We start from the raw sequence: 18,541 nt of genomic DNA, 5'->3' as shown, positions 1-18,541 counted from the left end.
ATTTCATTGGCCATTAGAATTTGTGAAAATAAATTTCCCCAAAAAATTTTCATGGTTTAAGTGTAATACAGTTTTATGATTTTAAACTGTGAAATTAATTCACCATGAAAAAGCTGTTAGACAAGAAAATAGGAATTTGCAAACATATATTTCCCCAAAAACTTTTCATATTTTAAGTATAATGCAGTTTTATGATTGCAAACAACAAAATTAAATCACCATGAATAAGCTGTTAGTCATGAAAATTTGGAATCAAGTTGCCACAAAAATAAGTGGATTTACAGTTACTTCTGAAAATGTGCAGTGAACTTGAATATATGGAATTTTTTTGTCTGCACATTCAAAATTTATTTGAAGGAAATCAGGTCTTCTGTAAGAGTTAACAAAGTTCACATACAATACTAAATATGGTTTATGTTTCTTGTAGCAGAAGGTCCATAGTGCTAGTAACAGAGCCAGCAGTGCTGTCGACAAAGATATACGGGCGCCCCATCGTAACCAGTATATGTTACCGTCGGACACACGACCCAGCACTACCCACGCTATGAGGGTAACCTTCTATGTGTTATCTATACACATATGTGATACCTGTATCTAATAGCCTTAGGGTTAAAAGCCTCACAGCTTGAGTAGCTGTAGATCTAAAGTCTACTCCTTATAAAACTTTTCCTATTGATGATCATTTGTTTTTATCTCACTGCTATTTGTTTTTCTCTCACTGGTTACAAGCAAAAATTAGAATGTACACTAATATATTGTAGCAGATTAAACAGCGTGAAAAGTTCAATTCCCTATTTTTTTGGTAGTTTCAACTGAAATAATTACAGATTGTAAAACAATATCAATTTTTTTCATCATGTAAATGTTTTCTTGCCCATATCAATGTTTCTGGCAAAATAGCCAAAATATGAGTCCCCGCAAAATTTACAATGAAGTTACATGGTACTTCATTAGTGAACATAATAAAAGCAGTAATTTTTTTAAAAATTGATAATGTAGGTAACTCCAACACAAATTTATGTTGTTACATAAAGAGGAAACTGAATATGATGTGTTTGTGTTAAACAGTCGGACACACCTTTGGGCCAGGCCAGACGAGCTTCTACTCCATTTGGTCTCAACTCGATTCCTGGTAGATCTATAGGTAAGACTAAATGTGTCTTCTACATCACCTTCACATGCTTATATGATAAAAAAAACCCTGTAAAGTCAGTTTAATTTACATGGGTCATAGTTTTTGCGATTTCAAGTAAAAACCAGAAATCATGCTTCAGTGTGTTTTCAGGGTATATATGAGTCAATCTTTTATGAATATTCTGTGAAAATAATTATTGTGATTGTAGCAATGTCCCGCAAAGTCGTGTAGATATCATCCGATCTGCCGAAATGTATTGATATTTCATGATTATGTTCCAGGAGAGAGAACATTACTGGGTATACATGGCAGTAGTATCCAGCCGTCCAACGACATCAGTCATCTAAGTCATATGCAGCCAGAGATTCTGGAGGAGGGGGGCCTTGACGACGTCACAAGTTTCCCTAACCAGTGGAGTAAGTAAGCCATGAAACATGGAAGTCATTCATCAGTGGTTACTAGGAAATATCTATGTCCCCATAACAACGGGAAATGATTTTTGGAGTTCCACCAAAATCAGGAAAAAAGCTGCATCAAAAAAACTTTGCTTAAATTCTTGAAATTATAATCTTAAGCAATTCAAAAATTTTTATGATATTTACCCAGAAAACGATATGTTTTAGTGATTTAATTTGATTTAGTCATATTATACTGCATTTTAAAAGAACAACTTACTTAAAAAATGTTATGTGTATGTTTGTCTGTGGTCTTGTAACAGCTTTTTCTGTGGGTTTTCTTAAAGAAATGTGTGAACTATATAATTGTGACAAGGTAATACTAGTTATAAATTGGAGACTAACATAAGCTCTAATTATTCGGTATTTGCATATTACAGAGTTATCTGCCCTTGTAGGTAGGTATTGATTGTGACTTCATGTATTTGTGAGCGTAACATCATACATTTCAGAGAATATGATGTGAATTTTGCTCACAAAATAATAACTTCAAAATGGATACCTACCCGTAAGGGAGCTAACTCTGTAATATGCAGACGGAATGTTTATCTTAATGATAGGTTAGATATCAGACAACTGTACTTGGAGATTGTTCCTTCATACATACAATCTGCTCTATAAATATGTTGAACAGTAATTTCATAGACAGATCTTCAGGTATAAATACAATCTAAAAAGGCTATATGTAGGCACATTCAAAAGCATGAGAAATCTTTGATTATTGTGTTAAATACAACTCTGCCCATTTCTTTACGCTCACAATCCACAGCTTAGATATATGGGAAGTTAGAAATTAATTCTGTTTGTAAGTGAAAGAAAGGGAAATGTAATCGAAATTTTGATTGGGAAACGATCATAGAGGTAATCATGATTTAGAAATGTAATGTTGAGGGGAAATGGAAAGAGAAATAATGAACAATTGTCAGAAAAACAAATGTGGTAATGATTATAAAGAGAAGGAAGGGAAGTAATTATGATAGAAAGATGTAAGGGAAGTAATTATGATCGGTAATAACCAAATAAGTGATTATGATAGGATTGATGTAGAGATCTTGATGAGGGGGGGAAATTACCTGGTAGTTAATTATGATGGGGTCAAAGGTGAGTAGGTCTTATCAGTTAATGATACTGTCTCTGTATTGTCGAAATAAGAGCCTGCTAGTGAAGGAATGAATTGGGAATGCATGTGATGTATCACAAGTAGAAAAAACAAGTTGCACTCCAACCTGTCGGAAAACGAGCGTATCGTTAACACTCACTGTTTTAGTTTTGTTTTAATTACAAATGTAAGAAAGCAAATGTTCTTTGTTTATGACAGGTCCGAACCAACTACTATTCTCTCCTAAATCACCTAAACCTCTCGAGTTCTGAGGTAAATGGCTGATGGCCGCCGAGCCTCAGTTGAGTTGCCATGTTGGCCAATGTTTATTTCACACTTCACGATTGGTTTTTTCCCTCCCTGTCATCACCCATTCACTGTGTCCTCTGATCTACGGAGGTCTGATGTGTATTACTCCCTCGCAGTTTATAAAACCATCTTTGCATGCTTTATTTCGTGTGTTTGAATGAAATTCTCAAGAAAAAGTTTATCTGATCATACTTAAGTCTGTTTGATCTGTCACTGATTGTATTTAAACATGTACTATTTCCTGTAACTGTGTATAATGTACGTTGAACAAAATCTAAGAATTTTCAGACAATGATGAAGTATTTTGACTGTCTAAATATCTGTTTGAATGAATTGGACATTGTTGGTGTACAGACCAAAGAAATGTTCAGTCTCTGATGAGAAATCTGAATAACTCGTTAATTTATTTTCCACTTAAGACAGAGATTATACTGTAAATTATTTTCTTCCAATAATGTAAATTTCCATTTGAAAAAATGATGTATATAGTTTATATATACAATGTATATATATATATATATTGATATGTTTACAAATTTCATGAATGCGACCTTTTACCCCAATTACCGTGTAGTTGGTTATTTCCATATAGGTAAAATATTTCATGCTTTGAACTAAAAATAGGAAAAATAAATTTGAGTGGATTTGATATTTCACAATTTGGCTATATAGGCATACAGATAATGCTGTGGTAATTTACAGGTAAAAAATATTTTACCCCTGAGGTGTTCTTGCATGAAGTTTGAGAGATAACATCTAGAGTTTGACCTTTACTAACTGCATGTTTGTTTATTACTAGATGTGTTTGTTGTTTATTTTTGGACATCTGGTCGCTGCCAAACATGGACTATAAATTGATTCTGAGCATATCTTAAGGTGTTTATTACTTTTGATCAAGAAAAATTGAAAGTCAGAGAAATTTATTTTTGTTGTTTAATATCCGTTTTTGTTTTGTTTTTTGGAGTCCAGAATTATAATGTATAGCTGTGATAAAATTATTTTTTCATGTTTAGATAAAACCTTAATACAGTGGAACCTCCCAAAACCGATCATGGTCAGTGCATATAATTTTGGCCGGTTTAGAGAGGGTTCGGTTTGGAGAAGTGAACCGAATACCGATAATTACGATCCGGATTTAATCGATCGGAAGTAGTTTTTTACTCTAGTGTACCGCTATGTATGCCTAGTGTTCGTTAAAACCGACCAATATTGATAGTTAATGTGAATGTTATCACAAAAGAGAGAATCATACGTTTAAAAGGAATGGATTACAACAATCTTGACTTTGTTACCGCTTATAAACGTAGTTTAGTTCGTTAATCGGGTGAATATTCTTGGGAATGTTCTCGTCTACACTAACCTACATACGGCCGATCGCTTCCGGTTACGTCAAGACTCAAATTATATGGTCTAATTACCTACACGATGATCAGTCGATGCCGGTCATTATATGACATAGTCATTTTCTAAAACAATACATGGCTTCGGCTTCTTCATACAGATAATTTACGTTAAACGACAACTACATATGTAAAAAAAAAAAAAAAAAAACCCGTGTGATTTGAATACGAAACTTTCTCTTTATTATTAGCTCTGCTTGTTTTCCTATAGTAAACAAACCGCATGCACGTGGTAGACCTTCGTTAAATATCTAAACAATAGACATGATTAAATAATTACACCACCATCTCGGGTATAATTACCGTGTTCCTATAGCCTTCACATCTGTGTACATGCCCCAGGACATGGCATGCGACAACTATGGTACAGGTACGTGTGTATTTCAAGGTTGGTTGATCAGACCTCAATGCTATCTATCGGTGACGCTCAGGTAAGGCCGGTTTTCAGAAGTGTCTTTTAGTTACATTTAACTATTCCGATCTCAAAATCGGTCTGGTATTTGGAATTGGGAGGGATCGGTTTTGGGAAGTTTTATATACTATTAATAAAGAGGAATTCATTCTGTACATGCCATCCATGTTCGGTTTCTAGAGGTGATCGGTTTTGAGAAGGTTCGGTTTTGGGAAGTTACACTGTATTTGGTTTATTTTTACAGCCCCATCACCCCCGAGTCATCACAACCCATACCGAACTCTGAAGTCACGCCTGGTGAAGTCATAGCCATACCTGTGTTGATGGCGTTCTGGCTGTCAGCGGTCATCATTTCCTTGGTCATATGAAATCATTTACAGAATTAGTGCCAAATTTGTGTGACGTGATGGGACTGGGCTAAGGACTAACTGGCCTCATTCTGGCAGCCTAGCCCGAGGTAGATTAGGTACTGGAGGCAAGGACCTGCCCTATCCAGGGCAAGTTTCAGTGAACAGCCTCATCCAGGGCTGGCGTCAAAGACCTGTCTCATTGAGGGCTGTTATTGTTGATGATTGGTCCTAACAAGGACTATGTCCAGAATCGGCCTCATCCAGGACGTTTATGGAGGATTGGCCTCATCAAGAGCTGCCATCAAGGATCTGCCTCATCCAGGGCTTCTGTCCAGGATTGGCCTTATCTAGGGCTGGTATTGAGGATTGGCCTCAGTTAGGATGCTATCGGAACCATCCACAAAGAGCTGCTATAAGGTTCAGCATCATCCAGGGCTGCTAATAAGGAACTGGCCTCGACCAGAGGTTGTCATCAAGGATTACCTGCAGTCTGCCCCTGATGCTAAGGACTGGCCATGACCAAGTCCTGGTGTTGAATGTCAGCCTCAGACACAAGCTAGTATCAAGCATTATCTACAGTCTGCCACTGATGCTAAGGACTGATGATGATCAGGGCTTGGTGATGAGGATCATGCACAGGGTGGTATCGAGGATAGGCTACAGTCTGCCACTGATGTCATGGACTGGCCATGATCAGGGCCTGATGATGAAGGTCAGCCTCCGACACAGGCTGATATCAAGGATTGGGTGTAGTCAGACAATAGTACCAAAGATCAGCCACACCCTGGCACTGGTATTAAGGATTGGCCAGGGATCAACCTTATCACAAGTATCATTGAAGTAAGAACCAATTGACCGGTAGTATTTTATGAACACATTCGTTTCTCCATCTATTTATTGACACTTGCTCTACACACCTAGTCACATATCAGCCAGAGCCAAATTTGATAATCCCTGGTGGAATACTATCAAAGGTTAAATTTACGATGATTACCTTGGAGATACCAGTGTTTGAGATACACGGTTGATGCTATAAAGTGCTGAATTGATATATCATTGTCACAACTGAGACACGACCGAGTGTATGGGATGTTTTCATCACTTGCTTCTTGTGTATAACATGAGACCGGTGTAGATTCTTTCAAAGGGAGGCAACTCATCTTCTTCCATAGACGGGTGTGTTTCTCCTTAAGAGAGACAACTTATAAGCAGTGTAGACTGGTGTGGTTCTCCCTTAAGGGAGACAGCTTAACAAACCTGTAGAATAGATCCAGGGCCTGAAATATTGACAGTTTTATGGATATATACCTGGCAGCTTAGAGATACATCTCTAAACTATCTATGTTTTTTTTGTTTTTTTCCCCAATTCATGGAAAGTGTTTTGAAATTTTAACAAGGTACAACTTTACGGTGAAACAGACATCTGAATGTGCCTTTTTTAACAGAAAATTGTGATAGAATTACAAGACTTTGATGTATACATCCTTACATCCAGAGGACAGAACTCATTTTGTAAATGCTCACAGATTTTTTTGACAAAGTGCTGAGTGAATTCCAGGAGAAAAATAGACACACACTACTGGTCCTTGCCCATTGATACCTGACCAGTTTGTTACCAGTTATGTAGGGGGACATAGCTGAACTTGTGATTATATATGAAATACCAAAGCCTGTCTGTTCAGTTTGGAAACTGATCAGGGAACATAGTTTGGATGTTGTTAATATACTATAGAACTTTTATGAACAAACTATGATTGATGTTCTGTGATATGTGCTTTAAGTTATGGATATTATATTGATTTTTATATGAATTTTCTTATATTTAATGATCATTTGTTTATGTTTCATCCTATGTAAATACTATAAATAGGTTTGCTGGTGAAATGATATGTTCCTGGTCTCACGAGACAATATCCACTGTTTTGTTACTGAGGACAGCAGTTGTGTGTCCTCTGCCCTTGGGTAGGACTGTCAACTGTAATTTGCTCTTTAAGTTCTATGGTAGGACAACCATTCTTTCTTGAGGATATGACTCACTGCTGTCAGCAGCCTACCCTCGGGATAGGACTGTCCTTCATACTGATGGTAGGACATACAATCATGAACAATCTACCCATTGTGTAGGGCTGTCCTTATGTTAGGGTATAACATAAGACACAGCTGTCAGCAGTCTACCCTCAGGATAGGATTGCCTCCCAAAACACCTCAGTGAGCATCCTACCCTCAGGGTAGGACTGTCATGCATCCTTACTTTAAGGAAGGACACACTGCTGTTTACAGCCTACTCTTGGGTAGGATTTCATGACTCATAAACAGGAGCTTTAAGTACAGTTTTCCATGCCTTGTAGACTGCACTGCAGCTAAGACCTCAGTAACAACATATTGTAGACATACTGCCTACGTATACCTCAGTCATACAGCTCCATAATCCTATGTTTAATGTGCAGGTGTGTAAGTGATGGAAGGTGTGACAGTGAGGGACAGGTGTGATGGAGGTGTGATATAGGGGTGTGACAGTGAGGGACAAGTGTGATGGAGGTGTGGTAGGGAGACTGGTGTGATATGGGGTGTGGTAGTGGGGACAGGTGTGATATTGGGGTGTGGTAGCGGGTGTGGTAGTGGGGACAGGTGTGATATGGGGGGTGTTAGTAGGGACAGGTGTGATATGGGGGGTGTTAGTAGGGACAGGTGTGATATGGGGTGTGGTATGGGGGACAGTTGTGGTAGTGGGGGACAGGTGTGATATGGGGGTGTGGTAGTGGGGACAGGTGTGATATGGGGTGTGGTAGTGGGAACAGGTGTGATATGGGGGTGTGGTAAGGGGGACAGATATGATATTGGGGTGTGGTAAGGGGGACAGGTGTGATATTGGGGTGTGGTAGGGGGACAGATGTGATATGGGGGTGTGTTAGTGGGGACAGGTGAGATATTGGGGTGTGGTATGGGGCAGGTGTGATGTAGGGGTGTGGTAGGGAGCAGGTGTGGTAGGGGGCAGGTGTTATATGGGGGTGTGGTCTTGCGGACAGGTGTGATATCGGGGTGTGGTAGGGGGCAGGTGTTATATGGTTGTGTGGTATTGGGGACAGGTGTGATATGGGGGTGTGGTATGGGGCAGGTGTGATATGAGGGTGTGGTATTGGGGACAGGTGTGATATGGGGGTATGGTAGTTTGGATATGTGTGATATGGAGGCGAGTTGATTGTATGATTTCATGTATTGTATAACTCCATTTCATTCAGTTGTCATACCTTTAATGGAAATCAAATTCATCTTTCACAGAGTACAATACTTTAATTTGAGCATGAAATTATCAGGATTTGTGTCCTTAAAAAATTTAAGGAAAAAAAGTTATTTATATTCTGTACACAATAATTTATGACGTTATATTGCATGGGTACTTTAATTAACTGTTAGTTTCCTAGGTAAATGGATTTATATTTAGCTCATCTGTAATAGTGAGCTGATGCCACCGCTTGACACCTGTCGTCTTCCCCGTCAAACTGTCCCTTTTAACAACTTCTTCTCAATAAACAGTAGACCTTATATGCTGGGATGGAGTATACTCCAGAGTCTGTTTAAAAGAATGACATTGACTTTGGTCAAGAGGCCCAGAGGCGCCCGATATTCGCTCTGTAACATGCTGATCAGGACTGATTAAAATGAATTAACTTAATCAGCACTGAAGGTCAAAGGGTTTATTCAGCATGAATCTCCAAACAACTTATGATTAACCAAGATCCCAAATACCCTGATACTTGGGACTGCTGTAATGAATAGCTACCAAAGTAAATCATTGACCTTGACCTTTACACATTAGTAAAAGGTCAAGGCTACAATATATAAAGTTCTGTAGCCTAAACCAGGATCACAAGTTAGAAGGTGGGCGATGCAGCTTAATTGGTCCTCGTTTACGGTAATAGATCTAAAATCAAACACTTTCACACAAAAAGTGTACCACCACCACTTAGTTCCACCATCCCATGGAAGTTTTGCTCACATCTCCTCAGGCAATCCAAAATTCTCTGCTCATAAATCTCAGGTCCATGTGTGATATCAGCTTTAGATCGTGTTTAAATACATGTGTAAATTTTATTTTACGATATGAAGCAAAAATCCTTATACCAAGAAAACAATTGTTTGTATCAAATGTTTCTTTCTAGCTTCCAATTGTCATAAAGATATTTTTGTTAAGTCTACTGATAGGTGAGGGTTGAATTTATTTTAGATCATTTAGTAGTCGATTCTTTATGATTTTATGTTTGATATCTTTTTTGGTGTACATTCTGACATACAAAACTATGTTATTAAGCAATGCAAACTCATAATTATTTGGATAATTTAAAGAGAATAAAAATTGTGGATAGTTTTAAAGATGACAAATTGAAAATCATGAAAAATTTAATAGAAGGGTGTCCTTTAGCTCATTATTTCATACTGTGTCAGACTGTAATGTCTTACAGAAAGATGTCACTATGTCAGACTGTAATGTCTTACAGAAAGATGTCACTGTGTCAGACTGTAATGTCTTACAGAAAGATGTCACTGTGTCAGACTGTAATGTCTTACAGAAAGATGTCACTGTGCCAGACTGTAATGTCTTACAGAAAGATGTCACTGTGTCAGACTGTAATGTCTTACAGAAAGATGTCATTGTGTCAGACTGTAATGTCTTACAGAAAGATGTCACTGTGTCAGACTGTAATGTCTTACAGAAAGATGTCACTGTGTCAGACTGTAATGTCTTACAGAAAGATGTCACTATGTCAGACTGTAATGTCTTACAGAAAGATGACACTGTGCCAGACTGTAATGTCTTACAGAAAGATGTCACTGTGTCAGACTGTAATGTCTTACAGAAAGATGTCATTGTGTCAGACTGTAATGTCTTACAGAAAGATGTCACTGTGTCAGACTGTAATGTCTTACAGAAAGATGTCATTGTGTCAGACTGTAATGTCTTACAGAAAGATGTCACTGTGTCAGACTGTAATGTCTTACAGAAAGATGTCACTGTGTCAGACTGTAATGTCTTACAAAAAGATGTCACTATATCAGACTGTAATGTCTTACAGAAAGATGTCATTGTGTCAGACTGTAATGTCTTACAGAAAGATGTCACTGTGTCAGACTGTAATGTCTTACAGAAAGATGTCACTGTGTCAGACTGTAATGTCTTACAGAAAGATGACACTGTGCCAGACTGTAATGTCTTACAGAAAGATGTCACTGTGTCAGACTGTAATGTCTTACAAAAAGATGTCACTATATCAGACTGTAATGTCTTACAGAAAGATGTCATTGTGTCAGACTGTAATGTCTTACAGAAAGATGTCACTGTGTCAGACTGTAATGTCTTACAGAAAGATGTCACTGTGTCAGACTGTAATGTCTTACAGAAAGATGTCACTGTGTCAGACTGTAATGTCTTACAGAAAGATGTCACTGTGTCAGACTGTAATGTCTTACAGAAAGATGTCACTGTGTCAGACTGTAATGTCTTACAAAAAGATGTCACTATATCAGACTGTAATGTCTTACAGAAAGATGTCATTGTGTCAGACTGTAATGTCTTACAGAAAGATGTCACTGTGTCAGACTGTAATGTCTTACAGAAAGATGTCACTGTGTCAGACTGTAATGTCTTACAAAAAGATGTCACTATATCAGACTGTAATGTTTTAAAAGAAGATATTTCTTTGTCTTAGTGAAGAATGCCTTACTGTACAGAAGGATTTTGGGCATTGTTTTACCTGCCTAACTGTCTGTTACCTTTCCATCAAACAATTTTGTTATATTATATCTACATATTTAAGACATTTGTATGAAATAAGATCATAGCAGTTCTAAATTGTATGGGAGTAAAAGCCGTGTACCTATGGTATTGAGACACATGTATATTGTTTTGCATGTTGAATGTAGATGGATAATGAGTTGCAGGGAATTAACTTCCATTGCTTACTGAAATATATATAATAAGGACGTCAAGTTTATCATCACATAGCCAGATCAACCCATAAGACTACATTTACACAGTTGATATGATAAGAACATGATATGCAATAGTTGACAGTCTTGCACCTTAATTTCCTATTCCAACATTACCAAGTAATTAGTCCTTCTAGTGCTGACTTGGCATCGTACAGTATGTAGACTTTACACGGACACAGAAATCTTTGGTAGGTGTATTATCTTTAAACAATAAGCAGACCAGAGATGGCAGAGATTTATTTCTCCTTTAGGAAAAACAGCAGAGATAATCCCTTGTGGAAGAGACACAACAGACCGAGATTTTATATAGACTACAGTCAAGATATCAAGTGACAACAGTCAAAATATCACCCTTGGACAGAGATAGTACTCACAATGACAAAGACAGTTGAGATATCCTCATTTGATAGATATAACAGAAAAATTGACAGACGACTATGTGATTATTTCCCTATGAAAGAAACAACCAAGACAATTCCTTTTGATATAGACAGCCTAGATTTATACCGATCCTATATTTCTCTTTTTAGTTTACATACACCTGTGTGGCTGGGCCATTTCTGACATTACGGAGAGAATCTCATTCATAATCAAATATTTACTAAAACCAGATCTGGTCAGAATGTAGGTTAGATACAGTAATACAGTGTAGCCTCCTTTTCAAAATAAACTGTATTAAATGTATTTTCATTTTATATTAACAACTATTGATTCTACGAAGTTATTATGGGGACAATGTTTGCTGCCTAGGCTGTGAGTTGTCCCTTATAGGGACAATGTTGCTGCCTAGGCTGTACATTGTCCCTTATAGGGACAATGTTGCTGCCTAGGCTGTGAGTTGTCCCTTATAGGGACAATGTTGCTGCCTAGGCTGTGAGTTGTCCCTTATAGGGACAATGTTGCTGCCTAGGCTGTGAGTTGTCCCTTATGAGTTGTCCCTTATAGGGACAATGTTGCTGCCTAGGCTGTGAGTTGTCCCTTATAGGGACAATGTTGCTGCCTAGGCTGTGAGTTGTCCCTTATAGGGACAATGTTGCTAACTAGGCTGTGAGCTGTCCCTTATAGGGACAATGTTGCTGCCTAGGCTGTGAGTTGTCCCTTTGGATAGCTGTAGCTGGTATGTCAACGTGGGTAGTATCATGCTCCCATATCTAGGGCAACTTAGCCATCTACAACTTGTGTAGCTATGTGCAATATGTCAACTGTTGCTACTTAAATGATGCATACACAACAGCTGTAAATAAACCATAATTAATACTCTGATTGATTGATTTTGTGATTTTTAATTGTCTTTCTTTCCTTTGTTAAATTTTTAATTGTCTTTTCTTTGTTAAAGCTTAGCAGTGTGGTGTATAGGCCAAATACAATACAATCAAACCCGCTGATAAGGACAAAGGACGCCTGTCTATAAAGGACAGATATATCACTCTATTTGAGCAGTGTTCTCCCTTAAGGATATTTTCCAGCTGGTTCTAAGGACCGACTGACCCTAAAAGTACTGGTCTTTACAAAGTTACAATTCATCCTTTTAGTTTATTTACTAGCAAAGTATATAAGGGGTTTTGTTTTACTAACAAAAATATCCACTTACTAGTATCATGCGTTATCAACTAAGTTAACTGAAAACCAGAATATTACAAAAAATTGTTTTGTACCATTTGATCTTCAACCTTTCTACAATGCTATTGCTATTTTTGTTTTGTATATCTTTAGTACTCTATCAGAACTGGACCAAAATGTTGCTGGTCAAAGGGATAGTTGCATGGCAAAAATTGTCTGCCCTACTATGAAGTTGCCGGTCACAAGCAAACGGACAAGAGTTATTTTGAACGCTGATTTGGAGGTGCAATTTACTACATAATTGGCCTCTGTATAAAAGATACCTGTTTATAAAGGATTTGGTTTGCTATTTCCCTTTTGTGTCCTCTATAGACAGGTTTAATTGTATAGGGAACTGCTCAGTCTTGACCACGCAATTAAGGTGAAAATCAAAAGTACTGTTTTATTTTGCTGCACCGAGAGAAATTCTTCGAAGAAACGACCTAGTCTGTGTTGTTGTTTGATTTAATGTGAGGGGAGCCCTTCGGACAATGTGTTAAATGAAACGGACACCTGGTTCCAGTCATAGGCTTTTGATTCTATATTTATACAGACGCCTATAAAATGCAATACTGACTCTGTATTATATATTAAGTGACTGGTTTGGCTACTGTCCGTAGTCACTGGGTAGCTGCGAGTTACTGGACATAATAATGTATTATGTGTTGAAGACCTGACCGGTTTTGTTTTCTTGTGAAAACTCCTCAGAGGTAACGAGTTGAGTGTGAGCTCCCCTTTATATATCCTAAGGATAGCTGGTAGCCTATAGCCGGTAGCCATAGACGGTAACCGGATTCCCGTTTTGGGTAGCCACACTTGTTACCTCTGAAGGCCGGTAGCCGGCAGATAATGGGTGGATGGTGTTAGCTGGTATTGGTAGCCGGTAATGTGGTATTTCGGCTCTTCTGCTGGCATGTTGCAAGTGGTGAAAGGCTATTTGCTAGCTAGCCACCATCTGTAGTTATTAACAAAGATACCGTATATCAGCTATTCGCCACTGGCAACATGCCAGCAGAAGCTAAATACCACATTACCGGCTACCAATAACGGCTAACACCTTCAATCCATTTTCTGCCGGCTATCGGCCTTCAGTTACCCAAAACGGGAATCAGGTTACCGTCTACGGCTACCGGCTACCAGCTATCCTTAGGATATATAAAGGGGAGCTCACACTTGTTACCTCTGAGGAGATTTCAAAAGAAAACGAAACCGGTCAGGTCTTCTACACATAATACATAATTATGTCCAGTAACTCGCAGCTACCTAGTGACAACGGACAGTAGCCCAACTAGTCACTTAATATATTGTGTCTCTACTTTCCTTTGGGCTCTGTCTGTATCACTGTCATCTACTACCTAAATGATCCTAACATCCCCAACTAGTCATGCAAGCGCCTTTAGCTCTTCCAGTCTTGACACTATCGTGCCAACATTTGACTCAAGGATGTTGTGATCATGTATGCCTTCACAGTCAGGTCATCGATGCTATTTACAACTTCACAAGACAGGAGACAAAGATAATATACCATGATTTATTATGAAGTAGGTTTTCCTACACTGGAGATTCAATACAAGTCATTTCGCTAAAGAAATAAAATATGCCGATAATGTCAAACACTTTCACCATTTGCACCCATTAAATCAACTTATTTTTGGAGCAACTGCATTTTCACGCTTTAAAATGCTTACACCATTTTCACAGCAATTCCATTTAAGGTTAACAGATAAAAAAAAAGCTACCACGTATTAATTGAAGTTGATATTTTTTTTGCAGCAATCAATTTTCACAGGTTGTGATTGCCCATGAAATACTCAAAATTTAATTGCCCACAAAAAAAGCTGTATTATGGGATACAATTTTCATATCATATATAATACACTTATAATATGGCACCAATGGAATGACTCTCTAATCATTAGGAAAATATTCAATAAACTTTGAATAATCATCTTATTACAGTGTAAAATATACCAGTTTGTACGATAAAATTTTAAAACTATTTCAACCTTGAATCTGGTAACCAGAATAAAAGATATATTGGACTTGATCACAAGCACTGAATACTGGAAATATGTACATGATAATCTATGTTTAAAAGTTTGCTAAAATGTACTGTGTGGCGCTGAAATACCATTTCTCTCAACACAGTTGTCATATGAGAAAAAAAAAAGAACTGTACTATACTAAAATTTGATTGTGCATGATAATTATGCTTCCTGAAAATGTGAATGGCTATTCATATCAGCTATGATGGAATATGATAAACAAAACTGCAGAGATCTAGAATCCATTTGATCTACCAGAGTTACTTCCCTTCGTGTCAGTACAAAGGGAAGCAACTCTGATAGATCCGAGTGATCTGGAATGTACACACAGGCATTGCTATCAAACATAATGCATTCCTTATGAGCTCATGGCAATGTACATATACAAACAAATTCTATATATCAATGATAAATGTGGCAGTACCATGATTTACTCATTTAATGCTGAGCAAGCACAAATATGGTTTTCTAAATCAACACATCTCCTATACATTGTAACTGTCTTATTTGGCTGGTAAAGCCAGGTCTCTGGATTATACAGGTTTTAATTTTTATAAATCAGGAAGGAAAATGCCATTCATATATGCCGGAATACACAAGTTTAACTGTTTTGAAATATTGACATCAACATTACTAATTCTCAATATTAAAGCAACACACATATTGGTACCATGACATATTCATTATTAATTACCTGCCTTAACAAGCAAAAGTTGAATTTTTCAAATCAATTAAATCATATTTTGAAATACAGGCATGAATATTACAATTTCCAGATCAGCTACATTAATTACATAACAATAATTAAAAAAGATGAAGATTCATTCACCATCTTCTTCTCCATCTCCAATGACTTATGGAGCATACTAAAATGTTTGTGACATAATTTTCCATGAATTATTGTGAGCACCCAATACTAAGTCTACACACTAATTAGTGTGGACAAAAACTCCACAGGATTTAAATTGTGCATTTAATGATAAATTCTTACACAGTGATGATTTACAATATAAGAAATGGACATTGTATCAATTTTAAATATTTATCAACAATGTATCATAATTTCATGATGATTTACAATATAAGAAATGGACATTGTATCAATTTTAAATATTTATCAACAATGTATCATAAATTCTTACACAGTGATGATTTACAATATAAGAAATGGACATTGTATCAATTTTAAATATTTATCAACAATGTATCATAATTTCATGATGATTTAAAATGTAGGACATGAACATTGTATTAATTTAAAATATTTATCACGATTTTATAGTGAATTCCACCACAGGGTTCATTCAGTCACAAACCAAGTAAATTACCAATCATTGACATCTAGCATCAGGTCAAAGGGAGACAACCAATATTCTGCACAGTCAAGCTCTATATCAACACTCATTTCTTCAAATTCTTAACCACATTCCCTATTTATAACCCATACACAAAGCGACAAAAAACCAATTACACTACATTCAGGGATCATAATTCAAGACAAAACCAATTACAATCATTCAGGGATCATAATCAAGGGTCTATCAATACAAGTTCTGTTCCCCTTCCCCCAAGGATGTTTGTGGCCAAATTTGGTTACAATCCATGCAGAACTCTAGGACAAGTAGCGATTTATAGGATTTACCTCTATTTCCCCTATTGGGCCCCGCCCCTCCTGCCCCCAGGGGGTCAGACCAAAATTTATACAAGTTCTGTTCCCCTTCCCCCAAGGATGTTTGTGGCCAAATTTGGTTACAATCCATGCAGAACTCTAGGACAAGTAGCGTTTTATAGGATTTACCTCTATTTCCCCTATTGGGCCCCGCCCCTCCTGCCCCCAGGGGGTCAGAGCAAAAATTTATACAAGTTCTGTTCCCCTTCCCCCAAGGATGTTTGTGGCCAAATTTGGTTAAAATCCCTGCAGAACTCTAGGTCAAGTAGCGATTCATAGGATTTACCTCTATTTCCCCTATTGGGCCCCGCCCCTCCTGCCCCCAGGGGGTCAGAACCAAAATTTATACAAGTTCTGTTCCCCTTCCCTAAGGATGTTTGTGGCCATATTTGGTTACAATCCATGCAGAACTGTAGGACAAGTAGCGATTCATAGGATTTACCTCTATTTCCCCTATTGGGCCCCGCCCCTCTTGCCCCCAGGGGGTCAGAGCCTAAATTTACACAAGTTCTGTTCCCCTTCCGCCAAGGATGTTTGTGGCCAAATATGGTTACAATCCATGCAGAACTCAAGGACAAGTAGCGATTTATAGGATTTACCTCTATTTCCCCTATTGGGCCCCGCCCCTCCTGCCCCCAGGGGGTCAGAGCCAAAATTTATACAAGTTCTGTTCCCCTTCCCCAAGGATGTTTGTGGCCAAATGTGGTTACAATTCATGCAGAACTCTAGGACAAGTAGCGTTTTATAGGATTTACCTTTATTTTCCCTATTGGGCCCCGCCCCTCCTGCCCCCGGGGAGTCAGAGCCAAAATTTATACATTCTGTTCCCCTTTCCCCAAGGATGTTTGTGGCCAAATTTGGTTACAATCTATGCAGAACTCTATGACTAGTAGCGATTTAAAGGAAATGTTGACGGACGGACGACGGACGACGGACGGACGGACGACGGACGACGGACGCCGCGCCATGACATAAGCTCACCGCCCTTCGGGCCAGGTGAGCTAAAAATCAAATAAATCATGAATAATTCATAATCATCATATTAAATTCATAATAACTCATAATTTAATTGTTCTATGTTCTGTAACAACTATTGACTAAATGACCAACAGAAACATGAAGGGATAGTCTCATGTGAACACAATGTAAAGGGAGATGACTGTTTGATTATTGTCCTAAAATATCACAATCTTATTGAAGACTTTTTGTAGAAAACATGATAAGTCTTTATGTACAAGAAAAATTCAATTGTGTGTAAAAGCAAAAAACGTGTAGATTCTCTCTCTGAATACACAAGATCACAGATAAGCAAGGCAAATAAATGTTATGTTAGAACTATGTTATTCCACAAGTTAGCATACAAACAGTACACAATTTAACATGCAGTTACTACACAGGTTAGCAAGCTGTAACTACACATAACTACACAGGTTAGCAAGCTGTAACTACACAGGTTAGCAAGCTGTAACTACACATAACTACACAGGTTAGCAAGCTGTAACTACACATAACTACACAGGTTAGCAAGCTGTGATTGCACAAGTTAGCAAGCTGTAACTATACAGGTTAGCAAGCTGTAATTATACTTACTACACAGGTTAGCAATATGTTACAACACTTACTACACTTGTTAGCAAGCTCAAGCTGTGATTGCACAAGTTAGCAAGCTGTAACTATACAGGTTAGCAAGCTGTTATTACACATAACTATACAGGTTAGCAAGCTGTGATTGCACAAGTTAGCAAGCTGTAATTACATAGAGTAACAATACAAGCCAACACTTGATCAACTACACCAATTAGCAAAACATAATTTAACTATAAATGTTTGAAAGGCACAAATGCTCTTGCCTTCACTACATATATTATTGGAGCAACACAGGACAGGATGGGACATAGTGGGACGGGGTGGGGCGGGGCATGGCGGGGCGGGACGGGATGAGATGGATATATCTATATGCCACTCTATCTTTGGTAAGGGTGTTCAATGAGTGAACGCATGTTAGTTAATACATTAAGCTTTCACACCAGATATCATACCCTGACTCCATCAAGATAAAATCTAATACAAGAACTAAGCA

General features: G+C 37.8%; 2 protein-coding genes and 1 long non-coding RNA gene across 7 annotated transcripts in view; all 3 read left to right on the top strand.

Annotated features, from left to right (window-relative positions):
• The window catches only part of LOC138323561 (primary cilium assembly protein FAM149B1-like), a 56,231-nt gene extending 48,385 nt beyond the window's left edge, over positions 1-7,846 (top strand). For 2 of the 5 annotated variants that reach the window (XM_069268248.1, XM_069268247.1), the window contains 4 exons: positions 428-550; positions 1,069-1,144; positions 1,417-1,551; positions 5,055-7,843. In XM_069268248.1, coding sequence (XP_069124349.1) covers positions 428-550; positions 1,069-1,144; positions 1,417-1,551; positions 5,055-5,119 — 399 coding nt within the window. In that variant the 3' untranslated portion in view covers positions 5,120-7,843. Of the gene's footprint in view, positions 1-427; positions 551-1,068; positions 1,145-1,416; positions 1,552-2,908; positions 2,963-5,054 lie in introns of all 5 variants that reach the window. The other 3 variants (XM_069268246.1, XM_069268245.1, XM_069268243.1) reach the window with 3 other exon arrangements.
• Positions 7,847-9,632: 1,786 nt separating this feature from the next.
• LOC138324382 (uro-adherence factor A-like) lies at positions 9,633-10,865 on the top strand. Its single transcript, XM_069269453.1, has one exon. It carries the CDS (start codon positions 9,633-9,635, stop codon positions 10,863-10,865), a length of 1,233 nt encoding a protein of 410 aa, XP_069125554.1.
• Positions 10,866-17,651: 6,786 nt separating this feature from the next.
• Positions 17,652-18,077, top strand: LOC138323560 (uncharacterized). The gene is made up of 3 exons (XR_011208570.1): positions 17,652-17,858; positions 17,892-17,947; positions 17,981-18,077. It is a non-coding gene; the product is annotated as an uncharacterized lncRNA (long non-coding RNA).
• Positions 18,078-18,541: the final 464 nt, after the last annotated feature.

The sequence above is a fragment of the Argopecten irradians genome, chromosome 5 (genome assembly GCF_041381155.1).
Source record: "Argopecten irradians isolate NY chromosome 5, Ai_NY, whole genome shotgun sequence".
In the NCBI taxonomy this organism is placed as follows: Eukaryota; Metazoa; Mollusca; class Bivalvia; order Pectinida; family Pectinidae; genus Argopecten; species Argopecten irradians.
The sequence above is the reverse complement of the archived record's forward strand: the minus strand, read 5'-3'. Positions and strand labels throughout refer to the sequence as shown.

Excerpts from the sequence above, each read along its gene's own strand:
- LOC138324382 (XM_069269453.1), top strand. The coding sequence starts at position 9,633 with ATGTCAGACTGTAATGTCTTACAGAAAGATGTCACTGTGTCAGACTGT.